Genomic DNA, 27,602 nt, shown 5'->3' with positions numbered 1-27,602 from the left:
TAAGGACTTATTTTTTTCCTTCGAAAAATTTCTAAGTTACGTATGCACATGAATGATTACTGGTAGAAAGGAGTATATTATAATGATGATATGAAAGATAGAAAATTTGTTAAAATATGTTGAACTTTTCTGAAATTTATATTATATTCATAGGTTTTCGGTTATGATATTAAAGCATAAAATTATTTATTAATAATAACTTATAATGATATTATAAACTATTATGAAGAATAATATTTGGAAAATAGGTATGTTTTAGAGTAGAGTCCGATATAATTTTTTCAGGCACTTCCAACAGCGCGAGAAGAAAATTCTTTAAACGGAGAATCATCGGTGCTCGTAATCATCAACGAATTTAAAAATAATAAAAATTGTAAGAATAATATATTTTTATTTTTACTAAAAAGTCGTGACCGAGTCTTCAATTTTTTTTTTAAATAACACCATCTAACACTGACGATAAAACAAACTGTGTTCAATATGTGTGTTCAATAATTTTGTGAATAAAATTCATTTTAATGTAATAAAGGTCTTTATGAACGCGAACAAGTCTGCTGTATCATTGACCACTACATTTTTCATGCTATAAAGAACAAAATAAGTGTACAGAAAGTGCAGCGTGATAGCATTAGGTAGGCGTGAAATAATGATACAAAATATTCGCAAATTAAGCATATAAAAATGCGCAACGTAAGATCACAAGAAATGTAAAAGTGATGATACAAGGTAAACATAGAATAATGCTCTGTAAAAGCAAAATAATGTGATACATAATAAATGCAAAGCAAGCGCAAAGTAATCACAAAATAATTCTATAACGGATGCGCATAATAATCGTATTCTCAATTATATATACCATAGAGAGAAACAAACGGACTTAGTTAACTTGTTTCTTTCTTCCCTCGAGGTATAGCACCAAACTGTGAAATCAAATTGCCGAGCTAAAACCGTTTCAAATCCTTTCGAATCCACCGCATCACAACACGCTTTACGTTGAAAAGGGCTTTAATGATTCGAATTTCAAGCTTTCATTCAGTAATAAACTTTTTCGATTTATAATTACTCGAAATTTTCTACGAAAGATAATAATTATAACTAATCGATTATCCTTTCTCTTTTTCTTTTTTTAAATAAAAGCATCTATATAATTAATAAAAATAATCGTACCTTTTCTCTTTTTATTTATTTATAATAAAGATTGAAATTTTGTTCCATCATAAAAACATACATTTTCATATTTTATAATTGGACCAACGGAATACGGATAGTTGTGGCCGACACGTTGACGATCAGTATTAAGACGCCATCTTTGAGGATCTAATAAAAATATGATGAACAACATCACGTAATGTTACAGTTTGTTCGCTATATCTAGTTCATTATTGTTTATTATAGTTATGCAACATTTAAAGACCGAATTTTGATATATATATATATATATATATATATATATATATATATATTGTTAATATTAAAGTTATATGTTTATATCCTCAATGATTGGCTTGTAGTTTATTCTTCCAGCTTCGAATCATTCTTATTTTATAATCCTCGTGTCTAAAATTTATATTATTTATTATATATTCAATATATTATTATATAACTTATATAGACGAAATTGACAACTATTATTAGACAGTATATCTTCGATGAAAAAAAAAAACAAAGAACTATTAACAAATAAATTGTAACATGTGTAATTTGAAGTTCAAGCTTAAACTCGATCATTCGATTGAGTAAAACTGTATTTCGACCACGTTAAAAAATTGAAAATATTATTTCAATCAAACTAATTTTATTTAAAATACAAATTTTTAATAATTTATAGTAATAAACTTCATGTTATTTAAATAAAAGCACATTTATTTAAACATTATATCATTTTTAATACAAGAAGTAATCATACGATATTGTTGGTATAAAATTTCATTAGGTGTGAATTTAAAATTAGAATTTTACCGGGCAATGAGATAAACAAAATGAAGATAAAAAAGTAAAGATCGCAGTTCATGCAATTCTATAATGAATTTTTTCGATTGCTTTTATATTCATTTAATATATGTATATACAGCATTAATAAATAATCTTTAATAGTCGTCAGGTTTATATTATACAATAGCGCGTTTTTTTAAATATTAAAAAAACATTTAATTAATATGAATAACATATACTTGAAATAGAACCACAATAGCAAATTTTCTACATTTATGTATTATGAAAATAACATATATCTAATTATTATTTTTGTACTTTGTATAAGCAATATTAAAAGAATAATTTGTGGAGTATACTATTTAATATATTAGCATTCGTGTTACATCATTTACTATTATACGCACTGTGTACTATAATTATTTACATAGAAGATATCAAAATTACACCAAAAAATGTATAAAATTAGATAAAAATATTACAATAAATACAAACAAATTATATAACAGGTATGTTAGATTTCAATCTGGCTAGACTTAGAATAAGAATCTTGTTTATCTTATGTATTTTTTACATTATCAATAATAATCAACTATATACCAGGTCAATTTTCTTGATTGCAATCTTAATCAATAAATGATTGTATATAAGTGTTAAAGTCTTACAAGAAAAAGTTTCAATTATATTTTCATTGCACTTTAACAAAGTTAACGTGACTATCATATTGAACTCCAAACGGAGTGTCTCTTTAGTAAATAAATTTGTTTAAATGTATAACAATGTATTCATTATGAATGCTATAAATTTGTTTACCAAGTCATTTCATTTACTTGATCAAAATAAAATGCAAATGGAATATATATATATATAACTCGATTATCTTCATTAAAAGTCTTATATTAAATAGTAACAAAATGAATCACATTTTGCATTAATATAAATTTCATAACTTTGCAGCTTTACTTAGAACCATAATAAATCCTCAATGTCTTCTAGCTATTTTCTTTTCCAGCTTTCGTTGTTTTTTCTCATTAACTTCTGGCTCTTCTTGAGGCGAAGAGAAAAACCATGGAGACAATATTTGTTTCCAAAGCATCCAACCTCCTCTTAAAGGCACCTATATAATTTATAAGAAACAATCATATCTTCATTTATTTTCTTTTTACTTTACAAAGGAAAATTCCATAAAATATTTTCATTATTAAATGAAATAATACGTACCAAAAGCCATAAGAGCCAAAAGTAATTCGATACAAGTGAAAGTATTTGTACTCCTGAAGTTAATATAATCAAGTCTTTTACATGCCTACAATATTAAAAATATTATAATTATAAAGTTTACAATAGAATACTTCTTCTAGAAGAGAAGAAGAAGAAAGAAGACAACAGAATACACAACAATTAATGATTGTAATTATAAAAAAGATATAATATCTGTTGAAAATAACTCACTCTCCAATACCACCTTCTATGTTAAGATCTACTCCAGAATCTAAAAGTTGCCCGGATTCTAAATAAGTTGCACGTGCCATATATGTCATAAATTGATAACTTGCAACGTATACAATCGTCGAAAAAATTGTTAATGTCTGTAATAATATGGACATTATGAAATACACTTCTTAATATGTAAAATACATAATAAACGAAAAATAATATAACTATACTTACTATTATTAAAGTTGTAAATTCAAAGAAAACTAACATAAAGATAAAATATATTCCTAATGCTCCAAATATCATATTTCTGTAAAAACTTAAAGTGGAAACATTTTCTTCTACTATCTGTTTAGCACCTTTTGTTGCCACTTTGGATTTTTTTGTCTAAATAAGGAAAAACAAGTTTTCATAAATATAAATAGCATTATATGATGTACAATATGTATGCTCAATAATTAAATATTTTTTATATGTGAAAATGTAAATAAATTATGAAGAGAAAAAAAAAGAAAAGAGAATAAAACGTGTGAAATAATATCATTATATTTACCGCCATTTTAATTTTTTATAAATTACACTATCTGTGAAGTAATATTTACATAAATACAAATTCGTATAATTATTATAACGCTTCTCGCACGAGGCTAACCTCATTCGTATTTTGTACCGACAGTCCATGACATATCAGATTAAAATGAAATATAGAAGAAGGGATACTGTATAGTCTGAAATTGACCATTACTAATGGCGCCATCTTAATTTTTTAAGATTGATCTACTTTTCCAAGAAGTGTAATCTATGGTAAAAATAGGTTCAACAGATAAATTATCGACAACATATAATTTGTAAATAAAAAAAATTTGTATCTAATTAAACACATATATAATATTGAAAAAAGTATTTTATTTAAAATGTAATTGATTTACAAAAAATTACATTTCTTCCTCGTATAAATATTTTTTACGATATCGTTGGAGTGCTTTTCTGATAACATTCACTGTAAAATCTGCATCTTCCTTTGTAACACACATTGGCGGTGTTATTCTTAAAACCTAAATTAACGGTAAACATTAATAATACGTATAACGTAATACAATCACAACTTACATTTGCAAATAATCCACCCTTTCCAACAAGTACGCCCATATCTTTGATATCTTCGAATATGTCGCGCATATGTTCCTCTTTAATATATTTCTTCGTTCTACTATTTTTTGCCAATTCTACGCCTATCATAAAACCCTTTCCTCGTACGTCACTCACGATATCCGAAAAATCGTGAGTTAAGGTACTCAATTGTTGACACAGATAAGTTCCAGTAATAAGGGCATTTTTTTGCATACCTTCATTCTCAATTATCTAATCAGCAACCACATTAACGAAAAAAAAAATATATATATATATATAATTATCATTTGTGAATTCAAATATCGATAAATGGATTATTCATAATTATAGTTTAAATGCAGTAGCATACATCAAGCACTGCTGATCCTCCAGCACAAATAATTGGATTCCCAGAAAAAGTATTGAAATGAAGTGCTCTCTTCAAGCAATTAGCAATATCAATAGTAGTTGCAACTGCACCAAGAGGAATTCCATTTCCAATGCCTTTTGCCATTGTTACTATGTCAGGTTGAATTCCATGACTTTGAAAACCCCAAAAATGATCGCCTGTTCTACCAAAGCCAGTTTGTACTTCATCAGCTATACAAAGACCACCATTTTCGTGAACAATCTCATAAACTTTTTCTAAGAATAACCGTGGATATTGTATGACACCTCCGATACCCTAAACAAAAAATTTTGAAAATATTTAAGAAAAATTATGCGATTTTTTTAAATAAATTTTATAGTTAAAGTAGAGAAAATATATATTCAAGAACATTCCATGTATATATGTATACTTATAAAATAACGATTTTAACAGCATACAAATTCTTAAGATATTGTTCGAATATAAACTCCCACGTGTCATCGAATGTTGGCTGACAAGAGAAAGCGTACTGGAAAGACGTGACGACACGGGTGCAATTTTCGGTGAGGTCATTGATCCATTTCTCCGAAGACCACCGTCTCTTCTTTTAACGTGTCGAGACTTACCGACTTACTTCTTTTAGCGAACGGTCAGTTATTCGTGTTCTTATTACCAAACTCAATGATTTCACAAGTGTCGTGGGTTTTCTATATGTATATATATATATACCAATTCTGACTTATTTATTTTTGTTCTCTTTATGTTTTCTTTTTCTTTTCCTTATCGATGCACTATAATTAATTATACATATATATATATATATATATTTACATAAATGATATTACTTGAATACTTTCTGCAATGAATGCAGCAACACCTCCTTTTTTGGGCAAACTATAACGAAAAGTGTCTTCAAATTCATCTAAATATTTAGTGAGTAAGACACATTCATCATTGCTGCAACTACACGTGCCCTTTACACCCGGAACAGAACAATCTTTGCATTTCGAATTGCAGGGAAGATATTTCTGTAAGCCTGGATTGCATACCTAAAGAGACAAAAATTTTGAATAATTTTGTTAATATTCGTGTTGAAAAAAAAAGGGAAAAAAAAAGTCGTAAGAAAATGATTTATTTACGAACGTGTATATGACCAGGTGGTTGTGAAATAGCATATTTCCATGTGCTTAAAGCAGTCGTTGCCGAGGTACCATAAGTACCGCCGTGATAACAATTATTCAATGAAATGATATTCTGTTCGCCAGTATAAAGTCTCGCCATTAGATATGCTAATTCATTAGCTTCGGAGCCACTATTGACGAGATAAATGACTCGAAGTTTTTCCGGCAATTTGGCAGCTAATTTTTCTGTATATTCGTATAAACTAGGATGCATATAGAGTCCTGATACATGGCCAAGCTTTTTCACTTGATCCGATATCGCAGTTACGATTTTTCTGGTATATAATTAAATATCATATAATTTATATATAAAAATTTATTAAAATATTTCCAAATTTCTATTATACGAATACTAATATCCCTCGCATATACTATACATATATTTGTAGCAGTAATTATAACAGTGGATTAAGTCCAAAAATATAAAAAATAAATTTTATATTTTTATTATTATTTATATTATAAAATAATAAAATGTTTTTTTTTTTTTTTTAAATAATATTATTTACTTTATAGATATAAATTTAAAATTTGATTATAATTACTTACGGGTGACAATGTCCTGTCGAAACAGTAACAATACCACCGAACATATCTAAATAACGTTTACCATCGTGACCCCACACCCATTGATTCTTTCCTTCGTATAATAACAATGGCTTCTTATAATACATTTTATAACTAGGTGATATGTTCGACTCGTATGCGGCTTTTACATTATCGTAACTTGGTCCCTTAACATTAAAAAATAATAATAACTTACAACATGTATGTGCGCGTGTGTGTGTATCTGTGTGTAAATAAATTTTACAAACCTACCGTATAAACAGACGGTATGTGTTGATAAGGTGGCATTTCTAATTGTTTATCCGTATTTAACAATCTAACATTTCCCTTATCTAATAGTTAAAAAAACAATTAGTTATAAACGAGTTTGTGATATATGTAGTACAATTATATTTTTATCACGATGAACACATTATATACGGATGACGAGATTTCTAATCTTTACATTTCTATTGGTTATTTTTGCGCAATGGATAATTCCCTTTTTTATTTGATCTCTACGTTTGAGAATAAAGATAATTTCAAAGATATGACATAAATTTCTTACATACTAATTTCATTTTATTATCAAAATTGATTTTTTATATTTCAATGAAATTTTCTTTACTCCATATCATATTAAAAAGAAAAGAGAATACTTTTTCCTTCTCATAAAATATCTCATGGCAAGATAAAAATAAAATGAAATAGGTATATCCTGCATATAATATGTTACTTTCGATTTAAATAGTTATATATATACGTATACTTACATGTTTTAAACGTTGCATTAAAAATATAACGAATGTAATATAATTGACGACTCATACTGTAATACATGATTTACAGTGTCACGTTATTATATATTTGAGAAACTTGCGAGAAGAATTGATTTAATACGTTTAATGATAATACGTTAATGATCGTTGTTTTACAAAGAATAGACAAAGTAAAAATGCACTATCGCAACAAGTATTAAGTAAAGACTTAACTGTCTTAACGACAAATTAATACTGAGGCTAAAGAATTCAAATGATTCACATTCGATTCGCAAGTTAAAAATATTCATCGTATACAAGTATATTTACATAGGAAACTTAATAGAAAAAGTCACGTTATAACATTGTCCCTATTTAAATTAGTCCCCTTAGTCGTCATTTAAAACTGATAAATACAGCTACGAAATATGAATGAAATTAACACTTTATAACCCATCGCAGGAAGTCAATAATACAATGCGTTTACATACCAAATGAACAAGTATTGTGGTTTTATCGCGTGTGTGCTTGAAACTATTTTCAAGATAATATAAAACACGATATAGTTTGATATCGTTTGACATACTCATGAGAAGAAAAAATGATTGATAAATCTTACATCCGTGTTAAAAACTCAATTAGAAAAAAAAAACCTCAAGAATAAAAAAGAGCATCGTTACGAAAGCAGGTCAAACTTTAAAACGCTATCATCTTTGTTGTATTATATATAGAAAGGGGCAAGAAGATGAAGTTAAAGATCAGTGACCTCTCGATCCACGTGCCACTTTGTTTGACATTCGATGCAGATGACATAGGAATTCTTCAAGGCCGAATATTCCTTAAGCAACTAGCTTTCTCTAGTTCATCCTATAGCCCCTTTCGATCTTACCTACATCATAATAACTTTCATATGTGTCTGTGTGTTCTAATACAAACTTACTTTACATACGATAAGATATATAGAACTCAGAATTAACTCTATCATTATAACATTCTCACAAATTTTAAATAACGTATTTGAGAATAATTGTTGAATTTTTCACAAAAATATATATACATATATCTTTATTTTATTTTTAAACGTTAGAAAAGATTTTTTTTCCGCTAAAACTCGACCAAAAATATGATACCACGAGTGATTTATTTGTCTTCTTTCTTTTTTGTTTATACCAAAGAAAGAAAGATAAAAAGAGCAGGGAAAAAAATGCAAAAAAAAGAGAAAAGATAAAGAAAGGAAAGAAAGAAAGAAAGAAAGAGGCACGCCTATACTCCTTTCCATTTACCACTTCGGTTCCGATGCGATCAACGAGTCGTTTCTAAGGTCGTCGCTTGGCTTGGCATAGCTTAAAACAAGTCTTGTTGAGATTGGTCAAGGTACGACATCGCGCTCTAGACTCGCTCTCAGTCCCCCCATTTCGTCCCCCCTTCCCCTGTTTCCCCTTACTCCTTCTAGCCCTCTTCTCTTTCGGATTCGAGAGCGACCAAACTCTCCTAGCTGGCTCTTCTCTGAAAGGCCTGCGCGCGCGCGCGCGCACACACAACATCAATCTCTGTCTCTTTCTCTCTCACACTCTTTACGTCCTTTTTCTCTTTAACCCCTCGGCCTTTCCACTCTTTTTGGCGAGCGTTTCGTTGGCAATCTCTCCTCCTGTAGCCCGGGACGTACGAGAGGAACCTTGTGAAACCTTCAGAGCCATTGAAAAAAATTTCTTGCCACGTTGCTCAATATTATACCTATACCTATACTTATATATATATTATATTATTTATATATTGCAATACAGATAATTTATAATATAACATATTATTTTGATTATATATATATTTTTAGTTATTATATTATATTATATTTTACAATTTTATTAAATAAAAATAAATTCAATATAAGTTTTTTTTTTAATGAAAATTATTTACAAATGAATGTTTACATTTGTATAAATATAATAAAAATGAATATATGAATATGGACGTTAAGGAACTGCTTATAAAAATAAGATGAAATATGGAATGTTTAATATAACAAAGAAATCGAATCCAGGCATTAGACGTTTATCGACCTCAGGACCAGCACATGACGTGTCAGATTCGTACTACGCACAAATCTTGTCAATGCACGCCACTCCTGCCGAATATTTTTACGCGTGTGTAAGCAGGGTCGAATCGAGGATTCCCGGAACCACCGGGCCATTCAATGATTTCATTGAATTTAATAACGCCAAGGGTAACAGATAGGAAGCTTGAAAAACATGTTTTTCTTAATGGTAAGATAACTCTCACAGAATTAACCTACTCATTCCCTATTTAGAAATACGTTATGATCAAATATTGGATTCTATTGACACGTGTTTGCCCTGTTTAACGAATAATTTATCTTACGACTCTATCGTTCTAACTAAATTTATTTTAGATTTAGTTATAAAGATATTCGAATATTCTTTTTAATCGAATTACTTTATATATTGCTTTTTTACATTATATATTAAATTCTCTTAATTTTTTAATTATAATAAGAATTATCAAAATCAATGTTATTAGTACTAATTGCAATAACAATTCAGTAATATTGGTAAAACATCTTTTTCATATTTGTATACACTATGTAAATCTAAAATAAGTATCTATTCATTTATTATAATTTCATAGTTAAAAATATACTTAAAATATCATTGGTAATCAATATACTAACACGTGGCACTAATTTTCCAATGCTAATATGAAAGTTCAAAAACCTCTTTCTTTTATTCATTTAGATAAACAATTATTCAATTTCAAAAAGCATTAACATATATATATATATTTCAATAGCTTAACTTTATATATATATATATATATATATATATTCTGTACGTAAATATATACAAATATCAGCAGTAGTGTAGTTGAAGAACAATCGAGGCTTTTCTACCCCCCAAAAAATATTTTCAAACCACTCTGACGAGACAAACTGTGAGAAATATAAAAGATCGCAAAGAATTTCCAATTATTATAAATTAACAATTGAAAATTACGAAATTTTATAAACATATATACGTGTATTTTTGTATATTTTTTAAAAGTACTCAATTTAGGATGGTTTAGGCGTGTCCGTAACCCAACCGTCCCCATACACGTGTATACGTATATACATAACCATACCCGTACACATAGTCATACCCATACACGTACACGTACTTCACACATATATATCCTTTCGGAGCGTGGCATTATCGGTAGGCAGGGGTATATATATAAGCTCTCTCTACGTCGTTACTAATACACGTATAAGAACATATATACATATATGAGTGGTTATAAGTATTGGAGGCACGAGCGACGGCACAGATCGGCGTCACCCGCACGAGGCGACCAATGCCCTGACTCTGAGGCAGTCGTCGAGGTTTCCGCAGAGACGCATCACACGTGCACTACGCGCACTAGGTCATTGCTCCTCTCCCGTTTAAAAGCAACATTGGTTACACCGGCACTTGTCCGAGGCTCGCTCAACCAAACCAAGGAAAGAAATTTTGACTGTATCCTTCCAAACCAAATAATAATTGGTAAGAAATACATTTTTTAAATATATATGTATATATATATATATCTTTTTTGACTATATTCTTCGAAACAAAATAATATACAATATTATATATATATTTAATAAACTAATAATTGTCAACAATATATTAAATTGAAGAAATAAATATATATATATTTATATTATCGATATGTCTTTTATATTATTATTATTATTATTATTTATACATATGTATATTTATTTGATTAATAACTTTTTATATGATATTATTATATATTCGTATAAATAAGTAATTAGATAATCCATATTATAGTAGAAAAACAGATTAAAATATTTAATATTAGATTAAATTCGTTTCTTTCGTATTTCTTCATATTTCTTTCTCCCCTTGAACAAGATCTTTGTCCTTTTAATTGTGTTCTTCACACGTTGCACACGTATACACCAATCTTAGAAGTCTTTGACCTTCCCTTACGAAAGATCGACTAATAAAATTCTCTCTCGTTTTATTATTAGAAACTTGGAACGAAAGTTACCTCATATAAAAAAAGAATGACGATGTATAAGGTAGGTCCAGACACAGTCTCACGAAGGACGAGTTACGAAAGTGTACGCCTTAAATTTCATCTTTAAGGGAAAAAAATATTAGAGTTTTTTGTTTTTGTAAGAAAAGAAAAACGAAATAATTAAGATAAGGAAGACAAGAAGAAAAAAAATCTTTGAACACGAGATCAAGCGTAACGACAGGAGATGTTGTTGCTATAACAACGCGATATTTCTTTTTTTTTCCTTTTTGCTTTGACGATGTCGTAATTACATCTTCTCGTTAGCAAGTATTATTGTCACTTCGATTATGTCGATTATATTTGATTGGAAATATTTAATACGTTTCGTTTGCTCGAGCAATCGATCTTATTTAAAAATCATATAATTTGTTTCCAAACTTTTTATAGATAAAAATATCTTTATACGAAAAATTGTTTTATCTTTTTTCTTCTTTCACAATTTTTATATTATTAAAATATTGCGTATAAAAAGTAATAAATTTAATCGAGTATGTTCGTAATTAAATGGAAATTGTTCTAACAATATTTAATATATGTATATCAAGAAAGTGTTGATAATATCCAAATTAAGTAAACATCATCCAAAATGTTTAAAAAAAAACACAATACTTTAATAATAATTTGATAATTACATAAATCGAATGTATATCAAGTATATATAATATTACATTTTATCATATTCAGAAGGAATGATATAAAAATATTATAAAGAAAATTCTTCGAAATTAATTTCCAATTTTTGGTTCAAGATTATAAACAACAACAGAGATAGAATAATTTTAGACAAAATATATTTACAGGTAAAAACACGTACATATTTCTAATAAGAAAATATCCATTGATATCCCATTTCAGCTCGAAAAGAAATCAACGAATGCAAGGGAGTGTAACGACCGAAAACGGGGAAAGAAAGGCACACGCTTGTGTAAATAGCGGAGAAAGCGAACGTATATACGCACGACCTCGTTTCTATCGGCGGCATCATCATAGGCCATGAAAAAAAGAATGAACGAAGAGGATATACGACGATGATGCGACTGCAGGCAGGACTATGTGCAACAACACTGAGAAGATAAATATTTGACTCGTAAATCGTAAATTATATTATTTAAATAACAAAATTTCATGAATTCTGTCATTATGAAATCTGATTTTATTTTTCGCATATCATATATTATAGTATCATATATTTAATTCGATCAAATTCAATTATCGTTATCGTGTCTTGATAAGAGAGAGAGAGAGAGAAAATAAGATTAAACAAATCTAATTGTAAATCAAAATCATTGAAAGATTATCTCAATTGTATCTCGATACGATAGAAATATTATTTTTGAGTTTCTAGAGACAATGTAACAGGAGAGAAACAAACTGAGGTGATCTTTGTTCAGAAGGGAAGGCACAAAAGGGAGATATCGATCGTTCTTCTTGGTTGTAGCGATGTAATAAGACGATTACATAGTAGTCGTTTAGGAAAGGAAATGATATAAATACAAAAATTGTTTTCTTCTTCCAACGTTTTATTCCTCTTCAAAAGATCATCCTTTGTTCATCCCGGTTCTTTATTTCTCTTTTTTTTCTTTTTTGCTATATTAATCTCTTGCAAATGGATATAAAGGAAAAAAAAAGAAAAGAAAAAAAGAAAAGCGTACGTTTTAACGTAATATGAATCTAAAAGAACAATTATGTTAAAAGACTAATTATACGTTTATAAAAATGCGTATATTATTAACATAAAACAATTCTGATCGTTTTTGTCGTTTATGATTCGATGATCCATATTCCGATGATCGTGAATATGTATTGTTGTGCATGCACGTTCTCGGATATACAGAGTGTGTGAGAGAGAGAAAGAGGGAAAAGAAGCACACAAGTACACTGATATCCATACACAAGTACACTGATATCCATACACAAGTACACTGTGATAGCAGTCGTCCTTGTCGCATGTAGAGACAGTCTTCGTCGGTCGAACTTGCACGCGCCGAGCCTTTAGTAGAAACCACGACGACTGCCTCCACGTGCTGCATGAAGCACTTTATCCGCCCTAAATTATAGGTCGTCGCCGTTGGCGGAGAGTTCGGGCCGAGACAGGGTTTGGACTAAGAGTGTTACGATTTTGGTGGGGATACAGGAGAAGCGCCGCGCCAGCGTGCGTTCTTCGGCCGTGATCGATGATTTCCGTAGCTGTTCGGTTCGACCAGGAGGTAAACATTGCACAGTACGATTGGCCATACGCGAGGCGGGTCCTTCGGTTTTCATTGTATCAACTTATTCATCCCGATCCAACGTAAACGGTCGAAAACGGGAATAATGAAAGAAAATTTGTGCATTTATTATTCGAATTAAGTGTGATTATTGTCGTATAATATTTATTCGTATATATTTTTCATCGAGTGTTCTGTTACGCTCACACGTTCAATCGAATTTGGAAATCGAGAGATGTGAAGGAAGGCGGAAGTGACGTTGAGTTTTGAAACGTACGAGATAAAGAGGACAATACGAGAAGAAAAAGGTACGAAAAATATTTCGGTAAGTCATTTCGATTTTTTTTCCCTTTTCTTTTATTTCTATTTTTTTTCACTTTTTTATCTCATTATTCTTTCTCTCATTATTTCAACGCCATTTCTAATTAAAGGTTTTTTTTATTTAATTAATCGATTTTAATTGATTATTATTATATACGTATCATTTTTTTTGCGTGTTCAACTTCTTTCTCTATTGCTCTCCTTATTTCTCTATCTCCGCGAATTTATGTTTATAGAATATTATATAGAATTATATAGAAAAATATTTTGATGTTTATTCCTATCGTTTCCTTTTCACGTGCTCACGTGCATTTTCTCTTTTATTCAATAAGATTTAAAAAAAAAATGTGTGTATTTATATTCCATAATATTTTAAAAATATGCGAAAAAAATATTATATCATGCACTTTTTAATCGGTAAAGTAATAACAAAAAAAGAAAAGAAAAAAAGGAAAAAAGGAAAAAAAAAGAAATCAAGCATCGAATATCGACAAGTCCACAAAATTCGAACGATGCTGCCAGTTTTCTTGTTTCACTATATATTATACGCGAAATGTGAAAGAAAAGAAAAAAATAACAAAAACACAACAAAAGAGAAAAAAAGAAAAGGATATTTTCGATGGAAGGGTAGAAAAGAAGGGAGAGAACGGCGAACTCTGCGTCAGAGTTTGGAGGATGGCGTAGTCGAGATAATTCGACCCTGTTCGTGAACTTTAGAGGGAGAGAGATAGAGAGAGAGAGAGAGAGATAGAGATAGAGAGAGAGAGAGCATGATGTACCTTGCTTATTTGTCGTGCGATCGATACAATTTTTGTCCGCGGTCTTTTTTAATGTCCGATTAAAAAAATACTAATAGCACGAGAGAATGATAGAGAAAGATATATATATATATATTAGCATAAATCTTCAATACGGTTCTTAGTTGTGTGTCGTATACAGCATTCATGATGTAACCCGACGTCCTTACTGCGCGGCAAGTTGCACGAGGTCGGTGATCGCTATAAGAAAATGTTGGGAGTACACGTGGAGGCTGCAGCGAGGTTTCTACCGGCGTGGTTTCTACCGGCGAGGCGTATTGCACCGCCGCCTACCACGCCTGCTGCCTCCTGACGTAGCAATAGCGACACGCGCGTGGAAAGTCATGTATAAACGAACACTCCTCGCCTATCATTCTCTCCTAGTATATGTTCTCTCAACTTGTTCTCTGACTCTTCCTTTCTTTCTTTTGTTTATTTTGTTCTTCCTCATTCTTATTCTTATTCTTCTTCTTCTTCTTCTTCTTCTTCTATCTGTCAATTTAATCAAATTATTTTTTGATTGATAAAATAATTGAAAGATAATATAACTACGATTTAAAATAATTCTCCGAGAGAAAGAAAGAGAAAGATTATTTTACTTTAAATCTTTTTATAAAATATTAAAAAGCAAACGTATTTGTATTTAACGTTTATAATAAAAGTTTTCATTTTTAAACGGGACTACATTAAAGAAAATATATTTGTTTAATCGCAAATCGAATAAATCGAATTGTTCTTCCGTAGGCCACGCTATTACACTGTAGTGACTTACGATGGTGAGTTATTACCAAACCGAGCCGATCCCGAATCCAATGACGAGCGTGCTGACGAATTTGGAAATAATGAATCCGGTGAAGAACCTAGTTTGTAGCCCGGATCTTCCAGTCTTTGGTTCGACAACGTGTACCACGGCTGCTACTGTAGCCGTTGAAAGTCTGGCGAATCCGAACGAAGATAAGGCTTACCAGTGTCAACTGTGTCAGAAAATTTTCGATCAAAAGAATTTGTATCAGAGTCACCTGCGTTCGCACAGTAAGGAGGGCGAGGATCCTTATCAGTGCGACAAATGTGACAAAACGTTTGCGGTACCGGCACGTTTAACCAGACATTACAGGACTCACACGGGTGAGAAGCCCTTTCAGTGCGAATATTGCCATAAGTCCTTCTCCGTGAAGGAAAATCTTAGCGTTCATCGGCGGATACATACGAAGGAACGGCCATATAAGTGCGACGTTTGTGAACGTGCCTTTGAGCACAGTGGCAAACTCCATCGTCATATGCGAATTCACACGGGCGAACGTCCACACAAGTGTACTGTTTGCTCGAAGACGTTCATACAAAGTGGCCAATTGGTAATACATATGCGTACGCACACCGGCGAAAAACCATACGTATGTAAGTCCTGTGGCAAGGGATTTACCTGTTCGAAGCAACTAAAAGTGCATACTCGCACCCATACCGGGGAAAAGCCTTATACTTGCGATATATGTGGCAAGTCATTCGGATACAATCATGTATTGAAGCTCCATCAAGTAGCGCATTATGGTGAAAAAGTCTATAAGTGTACACTATGTCACGAAACATTTAGCTCGAAAAAAACAATGGAACTTCACATAAAAACACACTCGGATTCATCGTCCTCGTCCTCGTCCTCGTCCTCGTCCTCGTCCTCGTCTTCATCCTCGTCAACACCTTTTTCTTCTTCTTCTTCGTCCTCGACATCGAGCGGAATCTCTTCCGCTAGGGACTCACCGATCGAATCGATCACGGAGATTTCGCAAAGCAATTCTGTCATTCTTAATAACGCACCCTCGCCAATACCTCCTATCCCTAACGGAAGCAACAAGGAACTTCCGCGTAAAAACGTAGATAACATACCATGTAGTTCGAGTGAAGTATATCCGAATCAACGAGATTTTTCGTATTTCGTTTTCCCGAGAGAACAATATCCGCAATCAGTTGCTTCGATAAACGGTCCAATGAGTCTGTTGAACGGAGGAGTCGAAGAAAAATCGGTTCAAAAGATTGTAAACCTCGAACAGCAGTCTCACGTCTTCCTTTACTCCGACATATCCTCAAATCCTTACACGATAACCGAGTTCGCATTTCCAAACAGAGGAGCTGAACCATTTACTATGGTTAGTAAATGTCCATCCTTAATGAATTTACCCGGAAACGATGCTCGTAGAAGAGTTGAGGCAGCTTTGGAAGCTGTTGAAGAAGAAAGACAACGGGAATACGGAATGAACGTGAAAAAAGAGGAACAAATGCTGACCCCGCCAAGTAGCAACCCTGTTAGTCCAGCACCCTCGCTGGATCCTCTTGATCTTGCGATACCTGTAAGGGAAACATTAATTTTACCGCCAAGGAAACGTTGCAAAATGATTCTCGAATCAATGGAAAGCGAGAGATGCGCGAGTCTCCTTGGTTCACAAAGACAGAGTTCGGTTATCCATTTTGCGCGTGCCGCCTCATAGTCAGATTCAGCTTTAATGACAAATAAAATTAAATTAAATAAAATTAAATAAAATTAAATAAAATAAAATAAAGTAAAATAAAATATTACAAAAAGAAAAAAAAACATAACATAAATGAAGGAAAACCGATAGAATTTTATCTCGCAAAAACTAAAAGAACGGACAGAGCATCGTCTTCTAAAAAGATTCTTCTGGTGACATTATTCCACGTAGACTCTTCCGAGAGTGTAATATGAACTGAAAATACGGACAAACAAACAAAAATAATGCAATTTTTTCGGTAATCATAGTTAATCCTTCTTCGAACAGATTGCCTTCTTCTAAACACGTACAGAGTACAAAAAAACAGAAGTACGAATTATTACGGTATGGCACTGATATTTGTGTGTGTGTGTGTGTGTGTGTGTGTGTATGTGAAGTGTGAGAAAAGAATTCGATTCGATCGTTTCGAGCCAGATAAGATTTTAAATAGATGCACGTGCGTCAATTTTGATAACGACTCGAAAGTATCGAAATTTGCTATATTATCGACTATATGCATGTATCATGTATATATACATACATATGAGATAATATTTCGTCAATTTATTTCTTTCTTTTCTTTTTTCTTTTTTCTTTTCCACTCATTGCCGGCACATAGACGCATCCGTTTTATTTAAAATAACAAAACTAGCGATCGTAAAATACAATGATGTATATTTTTATTCATAAATAGACCACCTTTTAATAGCAATTCTCAGAAAGTATGTATGTCAATGAATGAAAGATGAGAAATTTTTTATTAATGATCGCTCGAATTAATCGTACTTTTTGTGAATTATCAAGTGCATGCATTAATATATATATATATGAGCCGTATATGGAGTTAGGCCACTTTCAAAATTAACAAGCAGATTCGTTATAAAATTTGAAGGAACCGAAGTCCATTCAACATAATTTAAGATGCTTCAAATTGCGAAAAAACAATACTTATTTTATTTTACATATCTTTATAACACTTTAAAAACATAAATTATGCGATTCAAAATATTTTTAATAAAAAATATTAAAAATATTATATATATATATATAATAATAATATAATATAATAATATGTATATATATATATATATATATGTTATATATTATATATTTATATAATTATATAATATTAATTATATTATATATTATATTATATTTTTTTTTTAATATTTTTTTTTTATATTTATTTTTTTTTATAAAAAAATGAAAAATGGAGTTAGGCCACTTTCAAAATAAACGGCTCATATATATATATATATAAAATATATATATATATTTTACATATATATATTAAATATATACATATATATATGTATGTATACATATATTATTTACATATATATATTTAATATATATATAGATATATATAGGAAAAAAAATACGTATACAAACAAGGCAATTTTTGTTGATCCTAAAATAAACAAGACAGCTTCTTTGAAGGAAGCTGCGTCACTACCTCGAAAAGTGTATTGATTCTTTTTGAGAATAATTTATTCACCCCTCTTTTCAGGGGTGTAGGATTTGAGGGGGGAGGGAATGATGTCAAGTTCTGTAATGTTAGTACGAGTATGAACTTTGTGTATTAATCTTCTTTCTCTTTCCACGCTAACTAAATCTAACAGTTTAAATACAAACGGGCATTCGTTTCTTGCCACGATTTATAAGACTGATGTCAGTCTGTTTTGATTAAATAGTTTGTCATTTCACGATATAGGTACTACATGTTATTATATATATATTAGTTACGTATTATATACGAGTATAAAATACAACAACCACTAAATATAGAGTAACATGAAGAATAATATAAATAAAACGCACAACAGGTTGCTCAAGTTTTGTCATTTTATATATATCTCGTTCAATATAATTTTGTCGTTCCTTAATATTTCTGAATATTGTCCATTTTATATATATATACGTACGTACATAGAGACGATATAAATTAAGATTAAGTCGCCTTGCATTTGCTACGATAGATGCCTCTATGTTGTAAACTCGAACGGTACTACTATTATTATCAAAGTTCTGCTAAATTCCTGCCAACTGCAATTTATCAATTGCAATATTTTAAAATATCCTAATTATGCAAAGAGAATACAAGATTCTCACACAAACAAACTGCAAAGCAAAGAAAAAGAAAAATAGTAGATTTAAATTTTTGACGATATTTTGATACATTATAAAGAAGAAGAAGAAGAAAAATAATATAAAAAAAAATAACAAGTGATAAAGATTAAATAAACATCGTTCATATTAATAAAATGACTTTGCAAAATAATTATCGGATACAACAAAGTATATAAGATTTCCGAAATTGTAATACACATAATGCAAATAAGGCACCAAATAATATTGTATCACTGTGATAAGAATTTTGCACTAATTACCTATTTACGATATATTCAAACAAGAAAAATAATAAACAAGATGAATAAATAAAAAAGGAAAACAAAGGAAGAAGGGAAAACTGAGTACACTGCCAACATAAAAACGTACGCGTATATAAATACATACATAGAAAACACACACATACGGGCATAACGTGAAATAATCTTATTATAATTATTATATGAGAGATAATTTCGTATAGTCCTAATTGTATTTTACGATTTAGAGTGCATGTGTAAACGCAGTATGAGTGGAAGAAAGATAGAAATAGTCGATGAAGATTAAAAAAAAAAGGAAAAAAAAGAAAGGAAAAAGAAAAATGAAAGACGAAACATAATAATGAAAGAACGAATTGCTTGCAAAAGTGTACGGCAAAGTTGAATCTTTGAATATAATTTTTATACAAGGTTCTTATAGATATTAACAACAAGAAAAAAAAAAGAAAGAAAGAAAGAATTTCCATCGTTGAACATTTATCGCCGCAAACTTACACGTCATTCGTTCTATTGATATATTATTTTAATATTGTATCACGACTGGCGCACATTACATTTAATTTCAAAATCGTAGCATTTATCGCTTATATCCTGATATAAGAAAATATGTACATATATATATTTCACACATTATTATCAATATTATTACTATTATTATATTATTATTATTATTATTATTTTATTATTATTATTATTATTATTAAATAGATATATATATCTTCGTACTTTTCCGACGTTGTACGTCGACGACTACAAAAAAAAAGTACGATTCATAAAGGAGAAAATTATGAAGATTGATTGATAATATACGAAAAAGCAACGATCCTTCATTTACAAGGGGACCTTACACTGAGACCCCCACAGATCTTAACGAGCTTTGGTATATTAGTAGTATACTTTCAGGGTGTTATCGTGGTAAAGGGTTTTTTCAAAATGCCTAGCCATTTTTGAGAAAAAAGGTTTTAAAGTTTTGATTTTTGTTGTATGTATGTTTATATTATTTTAATTCCGACTGTGCATCAGTCAATAGTAGCGTTCTCGCTTCTCGCGCCGTTAGTCAGTGTTCGATCCTTCGTGGGGCTATTGTTTTTTAATAATTTTTTTCTATCTGTTTTCTAATTTTTTTTTCATATTTATTAATTTTTAAATATATACAGGAAAAAGAAAATTATTTATTACAAAAAAATTAGAAATAAATAATAAATTTTGAACATCTTGCTCAAATAATAAAGGAAAATTGATTATTTGAATCACAGTTAACATTTTATTTTTTAACAGGTATATAAAAATAGATAAATCTTCAATATACTAACAAATAACATTCGTATATATTCTAATCATTAGCAATTTCATGTATAATTTTTTATATCTATGAGTTTTAACATTTATTTTACATCTATTATTATTTATTAGACGCAAGTTCCAGAGTGATAGTTATCGTAAAAGCATTCAAAACAATAAATTTTTTCACATCTCGCGCAATTAATGAAAGATGACTTGTTACATAAACAACGATTTTTTAAAAGATCTGTTGGAAAACAAACATGATGAACGTTTAAAAATATTTCTCTTTCATTTGGTTTTAATAGGGCATGAACCTAATATTATATCTACATGAAATTGTTAATGATTAGGATATATACGAATGTTATTTGTTAGTATATTGAAGATTTATCTATTTTTATATACCTGTTAAAAAATAAAGTGTTAACTGTAATTCAAGTAATCAATTTTCCTTTATTATTTGCGCAAGATGTTAAAAAATTTATTATTTCTAATTTTTTTGTAATAAATAATTTTCTCTTTCCTGTATATATTTAAAAATTAAGAAATATGAAAACAAAATTAGAAAATAGATAGAAAAAAATTATTAAAAAGAACTTCCTCCACGAAGGATCGAAACGGCGCGAGAAGCGAGAACGCTACTACATACTGACGCTATCGCGCCACTTGATACGCGGTCAAAATTGAGATAATATAAATATATATACAAAAAAAATCAAAATTTTAAAACCTTTTTTCTCAAAAATGGCTAGGCATTTTGAAAAAACCCTTTACCACGATAACACCCTAAAAGTATACTACTAATATACCAAAGCTCGTTAAGATCTGTGGGGGTCCTAGTGTAAGGTCCCCTTGTTAGTACATGTTGTTACGAAACGATATTTCGATTAATTTCATTGTACTCTAATATATTTTAATGTTTATATATCTATCTATATTAAGTGTAGAAATTAATATTCGTTGCCTTTTAAAGAAATTTAATATTTATTTATAAAGTAATCATCTGCATTTGTTATTTTTCAATATAGTCTTTTTGTAATTTTTTGATTTTTAAAAATTGTTTTAAAATTTGTTGTTGTTTGTTTTTTAAAGTTTGTTTTTTTTAATTCGATTACTTTGATCCATCTATGAGGCAATTGCCGAATTTCTTGACGAAAAAACAAAATATGGTGATTTTGGTGCAATGAATTTAATAATCACAAGGCACTGAATTAATTGCTACATCTAATATATATGTATATATACGCATGCAATTCCAAATTCGGACAACATATTATATTTTTCTCTCTTTGTTTTTTCTTCTTCTTCCTTATTCTCGTTCGTTTCATCTTTAAGTTCGCTTTTAATATAAGTAATATTTAATATATCTTTGCTCTCGAAAAAACATATTTAAATATGTTTCTTTATAAATATTTATTTCTTGATAGGTTTGGGTCGTCCTTAAGCTGATGATGATTATATTCTGAACATTTGTTTTGTTTTTTCTTAATTTTTATTGAAGTAACGGATAGCTATATCCGCTTGATATTGTTGGTCTTAATCGTTCTTATTTCTAATAAAAAATAAATATGTGAATTGTATAATCATCTGTTGGTGCCTCTTTAAAAAAAAGTATTTCTCTTTTTATGTCGCGTATATCCTTGTAAAACATATATAGCATCGATTGCTTCTTCCAGTGTTAAGAAAAGAAAAAAAAAACAAGAAAAAGTAATAAGAAAAGAAAAGAAAAAAGAAATAATGAAGTATGTGGTATATGTCAATTGATCGCTAATTTTTAAGTATTATAACAAGTGATAAAATATAACTTTAGCATAATATAATCGTTTAACACATTAAGTAATAATTTTTAACTTGAAAAGATAAGAAGTACGAAATTTCTTAGCGGCTGACGTATGGAACTGATTATGTTTTTAACTTTATTGTATTGTTTAAGTATAATCATAATGAAGTTCGTTCGTACATATATATTTATATATATATATAAATGAGTTTTTGGTTTCATAAAAAATGTATAATTTAAGTCCAGTAAATATGTCGCACTACGTACTTCGACGCTTCGAATATTGTCCAAAAAGTTTTTATTTCGGCGCCTGATCGTAAATGTTCTTGTTAAAAAATTAGTTTGTAGTTTTAACAAGAAGGAAAAGCTTATATACTCGCTAAAAAAGAAAAATTATATGTATTTATATCGCGTTCTTCATTTCGAGAATGAAATTAGTGCAATATTGTTATAATTTGAACGGACATAAAATATACAGTACGATTCATAAGTTATTTCGAGTTTTTTGTTTTCGAATATTGCGAAAGTAATTTATTCGATCTGATATTATCTTAATAATTTAATTATTTAAATTTTATTTGCGATAATTTGAATATAAAGGAAGAAGAAGAAAAAACAAAAAATCGATTCCAAATAATAATAATAATATATTATTTAAAATAGGTAAAGAGACAATAAACGATAATAAGACATTCACATTGATGTGTTTTAACTTGTTATTTTGAAAGCCGACTAACTTTCAAAAGAGGAATTTTGACTTCTGCTTTTATAAAATATGGCATACAATAATTAAAGTATTTATTACTCTATCTATATTTGTTTACAATTATATAGTTTTATCTTCCTTTCATATTAATGAAATATAATATTTTTCATTTGAGATATTTCGAGAGTTCATTTTCAAAAGGCAATAAAAGCATTCAATACAACATCGCTCTGTAAATGTTATATTAAATAAAAAACAATCAGGTCATTTCATGAGTCCTATTAAATAATATCACATACATTTATAGCGTATATTCATCTATATCTTAAGAAAAAATTGTTCATTATAATGTTAAATAAAAATATTACATGTATACTAACATGTTTGTCATTTAAAACTATTCTCTTCAAATTACGTATTAATTATAATTTCGTTTATTATTATTATTATTATTATTGTTTATTAAAGTATCATTTGGAGATGTATCTTTCACGCATACACATTCTTCTTTCTACAAAATTGATAAGTATTTTACATTTAAAAAATTTTCATTCATACCAATTTAAAGATTAACAAATATTTCACATATCTATATACTGTGATATTATATCATTGATTATTAAATAAATAATTTTTTTCTTTTTCATCTCTTTCATATTTTTCATTTCTTTTTCATATTTAGTTTTATAAATATAGTTTTAACGAAAACTTTTTTTCTATATCCGTTCAACCACCAATCAAAGTAAAATAAAATTTTTATTTTGTATGTTACTGCTCAGATAGTATAAATGATAAATTTTTATTTGAATGTGCTACATTTTAATACTATTCTAAAAATGTAGATGGCGATAAATGTTACTTCCACGTATTACCGACGTATAATGTCCGTCAGTAAGAGTAGGAATACCGGTAGATTTTTTTAAATCTTATTATCTAAATTCATTTATTTTATTTATTTTATTCATTTTTTTTTATTTATTTATATAATTCTTTAAAAAATTATAAAAGAATATTTATAATGTTAATCAACCAAGTCGATATAAAAATCTTTTTTTCGTATTCGCAGTTAAACGTCCAATTAGTAAGACTTCGCTAAAAGAAGAGACCGAACAATTTGATCTAAGCGCCACACAAGATGTAACTCCGCTCAGCAGAGAGAGATAAAAGCTAAAAACCATGAGAGATGCTACTCTGTAGCAGCTCGATATAAGCGCCATTTATGTATCTCACCTGGACGGGAGTCATAGAAGATACCATATCTTAAATTAAAACTAGTTTCTATTTATTTTATTTTATTGTTAAAACTTTAATTTTTACTTCCATATTTTATATATATATATATATAAATGTAGATTATATTTATATTTTGTAAATTATTCTTTTGTTTTTAAAATTCTTGATTTAAATTTCCTATTATTCTTAAATTAAAATTCCCTAGAGAGATTCGCGCATAGTCGTTATATTCACTCTAGAGAATTTAGTTAGTGTAGTACCACTGTTATAAACTTCCATATACTTCTTTCCATTTCACCGTGGCTCAGCCAGAAGGTGATTTTGTCGGGTCGGCTGTTTATTTGTGAAATAAAAAATGGTAAGCAGAAATAATCATTAATATTAGTAATATCGATAAGTACGGTCTCTTAGTTTTTAAATAAATTATTTTTGAAAATTGTAACTCAAAGGATGCTTCTTATAATGATGGATTAAATGAAAATCGAATAGGTATAGTTTCATATGCCATTAGAAACGTGTTGGGTTTATATTCACATTATTTTAAATATATGGGATGTTTTACTTATAACTGTTAAATCAAAATATATTATTTGTAAATATTAATCTTTATATATTATATTTTGCTTTGATTGAAATTCTTAAATCTTAGATTGTATTTAATATAGCTTTATTGGTTGTGAATTTAACATACATGAACTTAACTATTCTTGTTTATTGTTTAACATGTTTCTTAAAAACTACTTTAATAGTTAAAATTTTGTTACAGGGTTTTGTAAAGGTAGTTAAAAATAAACAATACTTTAAGCGTTATCAAGTAAAATTCAAGAGGCGACGTGAAGGTAAAACTGATTATTATGCGCGTAAACGATTAACAATTCAAGACAAAAATAAATACAATACTCCAAAATATAGATTAATTGTTCGTTTGTCTAACAAGGATATCACATGCCAGGTAAGTTAAATAGAATGGAGTATATTTGCACAATATTTTAAACTTACTTGCAGTATTGTTTTTAAAATTGTATATTTTATAGATTGCGTATTCAAGAATTGAAGGAGATAAAATTGTATGTGCTGCATACAGTCATGAACTTCCCAGATATGGAATTAAAGTTGGACTCACCAACTACGCATCAGCCTACTGTACTGGATTATTAGTAGCAAGAAGGGTAAATAAATATTTTTACTAATATTCTTTTATATATATATATTGCAAATTCATATGATGAACCACTCAGCTCGCTTTGATATATAAATGAAGAAACTTTGTTCCCAATTTATATTCTGATATATAAATTCGTTATGTTATTATGTGATACAATTATATTGTTTAGTTAATTAAATATATATATATCCTTTATATACAGCTCCTTAAAAAGTTAGGCTTGGATGGATTATATACAGGCACTACAGAAGTAACTGGGGGCGAATATAATGTAGAAGAATTAGATAAAGGACCCGGGGCATTTAGGTGTTACTTAGATACAGGTTTGATGCGTACTACTACTGGTGCAAGAGTATTTGGGGCAATGAAGGGAGCTGTAGATGGAGGTCTTAATATTCCTCACAGGTAAGTGATAGTAAGTAAATTAGAATCTAATACTAGAATACTAACCACATTATCTAACCATTATACATAAAATTAATTTTGTGATGATTTTTTGACACATGCGCGTCATCTGAGTCAAAGTAAAGCTTATTTTTGATATTGTGTTTTACAATGGCAATTTGTAAGCTTTACAACGGCATAAAAGATTATAAAGTGTCTCTGATTATTTACAATTATATTTTCTCTTTCTATGCATTACAATTAATTGTTTTAATCGTAATTTTATTTTTATTATACAGTACGAAAAGATTCCCAGGCTATGATAGTGAGTCAAAAACTTTCAAAGCCGATGTACATCGAAAACATATTTTTGGACAGCATGTTGCCAATTATATGAGAATTTTGGAAGAGCAAGATGACGAAATTTATAAAAAACAATTTTCCCAATATATCAAAAATGGAATTAGTGCTAATAGCGTAAGTAAAATAATGAATATCATTTACTTTTCAGATACTTATTCGTCCAACTAAAAATTACTACTAGATATTTTAAGCTATGTGGTGTCGCCGTTGGACAATAGAAAATAAACATTGGTTACAAATATTTAAATGTATTTTTAAAAACATTTTGCAACATAACCTATGTTAACAATTTTTATCTGTCGCAAATTTATTAGTTCATTTTATTTTTACATTAATAAACATTAATTTTTCGAACAGATCGAAGATATGTATAAGAAAGCACATGACGCCATACGTGCTAATCCAGAGCACGTGAAAGTTACAAAAACTAAAGAACCTATTAAGAAGAGATGGAATCGTGCAAAATTATCGTTATCCGAACGCAAAAATCGTGTTGCACAGAAGAAAGCATCTTTCCTTAAAACTTTGGAAGAAATGGAAGCCTAAAAGGCTTATTATTATTTTATATTATTCCCAGCCTTATCCAACACAGTATATTTAATTAACAGTACAATTGTGTATTTGGTTGAATTTGGAACGAGAATAAAATAAGATGATTAAAATATTTATCTTCATACAAATATTTTTTAATGAAACCGTTACTTTTTTATAATATGATAATACAAATTTGATCATCAACAACTATATTGGACTTCTATTTATTTGTCATTCTTTTTTATATAAATTAAATACATTTAATATTTTCTTAAAACTTTTAAGATGAAATAACATAATGAAAAAATTGTGTATTAATTTAGAAATATTTAAAATTGGATCAATGACGATGGTTGTACTTCGCATGCTCAGAATTAGCACTTTAACGCCATCTATATTCGTATATATGGTACAAGTTCAAACAAACGATAATTTTATTAAAAGATTACGTTTTTTTCATATCTTTCATATTGAGCTTACGTTACCTAAGTCGTAATAATTAAATTACATTCAGTATTTATTACGAAAG

General features: G+C 29.0%; 4 protein-coding genes and 1 long non-coding RNA gene across 7 annotated transcripts; 3 read left to right on the top strand and 2 right to left on the bottom strand.

Annotated features, from left to right (window-relative positions):
* Nucleotides 1–2,277: 2,277 nt before the first annotated feature.
* Nucleotides 2,278–4,061, bottom strand: LOC122513961 (transmembrane protein 208). The gene is made up of 5 exons (XM_043630508.1): nucleotides 3,923–4,061; nucleotides 3,604–3,756; nucleotides 3,385–3,521; nucleotides 3,154–3,238; nucleotides 2,278–3,049 (listed from the first exon to the last, which is right to left on the bottom strand). Exons 1-5 carry the CDS (start codon nucleotides 3,926–3,928, stop codon nucleotides 2,915–2,917), a joined length of 516 nt encoding a protein of 171 aa, XP_043486443.1. The 5' UTR covers nucleotides 3,929–4,061; the 3' UTR covers nucleotides 2,278–2,914.
* Nucleotides 4,062–4,278: 217 nt separating this feature from the next.
* On the bottom strand, nucleotides 4,279–7,887 carry LOC122515301 (alanine--glyoxylate aminotransferase 2 homolog 1, mitochondrial). The gene is made up of 8 exons (XM_043632616.1): nucleotides 7,350–7,887; nucleotides 6,850–6,929; nucleotides 6,580–6,764; nucleotides 5,993–6,305; nucleotides 5,695–5,898; nucleotides 4,850–5,164; nucleotides 4,480–4,731; nucleotides 4,279–4,424 (listed from the first exon to the last, which is right to left on the bottom strand). Exons 1-8 carry the CDS (start codon nucleotides 7,414–7,416, stop codon nucleotides 4,305–4,307), a joined length of 1,536 nt encoding a protein of 511 aa, XP_043488551.1. The 5' UTR covers nucleotides 7,417–7,887; the 3' UTR covers nucleotides 4,279–4,304.
* A 2,798-nt stretch (nucleotides 7,888–10,685) lies between these two features.
* Nucleotides 10,686–12,924, top strand: LOC122517440. 2 transcript variants are annotated; one of them, XR_006303855.1, is made up of 2 exons: nucleotides 10,686–10,870; nucleotides 12,270–12,924. It is a non-coding gene; the product is annotated as an uncharacterized LOC122517440 (long non-coding RNA). The 2 variants fall into 2 exon arrangements; XR_006303859.1 differs by lacking the exon at nucleotides 12,270–12,924 and adding an exon at nucleotides 11,365–11,515.
* An 816-nt stretch (nucleotides 12,925–13,740) lies between these two features.
* Nucleotides 13,741–17,480, top strand: LOC122517280 (zinc finger protein 582-like). Of its 2 annotated transcripts, none has more exons than XM_043635692.1 (2): nucleotides 13,741–13,929; nucleotides 15,484–17,480. In XM_043635692.1, exon 2 carries the CDS (start codon nucleotides 15,513–15,515, stop codon nucleotides 17,214–17,216), a length of 1,704 nt encoding a protein of 567 aa, XP_043491627.1. In that variant the 5' UTR covers nucleotides 13,741–13,929; nucleotides 15,484–15,512; the 3' UTR covers nucleotides 17,217–17,480. The 2 variants fall into 2 exon arrangements, with proteins under 2 accessions (XP_043491627.1, XP_043491626.1); XM_043635691.1 differs by having other exon boundaries at nucleotides 13,741–13,946.
* Nucleotides 17,481–24,878: 7,398 nt separating this feature from the next.
* LOC122517398 (60S ribosomal protein L5) lies at nucleotides 24,879–27,203 on the top strand. Its single transcript, XM_043635760.1, has 6 exons — nucleotides 24,879–24,985; nucleotides 25,394–25,579; nucleotides 25,662–25,796; nucleotides 25,995–26,197; nucleotides 26,476–26,653; nucleotides 26,897–27,203. The coding sequence occupies exons 1-6, from the start codon at nucleotides 24,983–24,985 to the stop codon at nucleotides 27,083–27,085; spliced, it is 894 nt and encodes a 297-aa protein (XP_043491695.1). The 5' UTR covers nucleotides 24,879–24,982; the 3' UTR covers nucleotides 27,086–27,203.
* Nucleotides 27,204–27,602: the final 399 nt, after the last annotated feature.

This window comes from Polistes fuscatus, unplaced genomic scaffold (genome assembly GCF_010416935.1).
Source record: "Polistes fuscatus isolate 324 unplaced genomic scaffold, CU_Pfus_HIC Scaffold1, whole genome shotgun sequence".
NCBI lineage: Eukaryota > Metazoa > Arthropoda > Insecta > Hymenoptera > Vespidae > Polistes > Polistes fuscatus.
This window is presented reverse-complemented; position numbering and strand designations above follow the sequence as displayed.

Excerpts from the sequence above, each read along its gene's own strand:
- LOC122513961 (XM_043630508.1), bottom strand. Across the intron at positions 3,522-3,603 it reads AATTTACAACTTTAATAATA|ACATTAACAATTTTTTCGAC; the intron begins GTAAGTATAGTT and ends ATATTATTACAG. Across the intron at positions 3,050-3,153 it reads TTTGGCTCTTATGGCTTTTG|GTGCCTTTAAGAGGAGGTTG; the intron begins GTACGTATTATT and ends TAAATTATATAG.
- LOC122515301 (XM_043632616.1), bottom strand. The coding sequence starts at position 7,416 with ATGTATTACAGTATGAGTCGTCAATTATATTACATTCGTTATATTTTT. Across the intron at positions 6,306-6,579 it reads TCGACAGGACATTGTCACCC|AAAAATCGTAACTGCGATAT; the intron begins GTAAGTAATTAT and ends ATTATATACCAG. Across the intron at positions 4,732-4,849 it reads GAGGATCAGCAGTGCTTGAT|ATAATTGAGAATGAAGGTAT; the intron begins GTATGCTACTGC and ends GTTGCTGATTAG.
- LOC122517280 (XM_043635692.1), top strand. The coding sequence starts at position 15,513 with ATGGTGAGTTATTACCAAACCGAGCCGATCCCGAATCCAATGACGAGC.
- LOC122517398 (XM_043635760.1), top strand. Across the intron at positions 25,797-25,994 it reads GATTATTAGTAGCAAGAAGG|CTCCTTAAAAAGTTAGGCTT; the intron begins GTAAATAAATAT and ends CTTTATATACAG. Across the intron at positions 26,654-26,896 it reads ATGGAATTAGTGCTAATAGC|ATCGAAGATATGTATAAGAA; the intron begins GTAAGTAAAATA and ends TTTTTCGAACAG.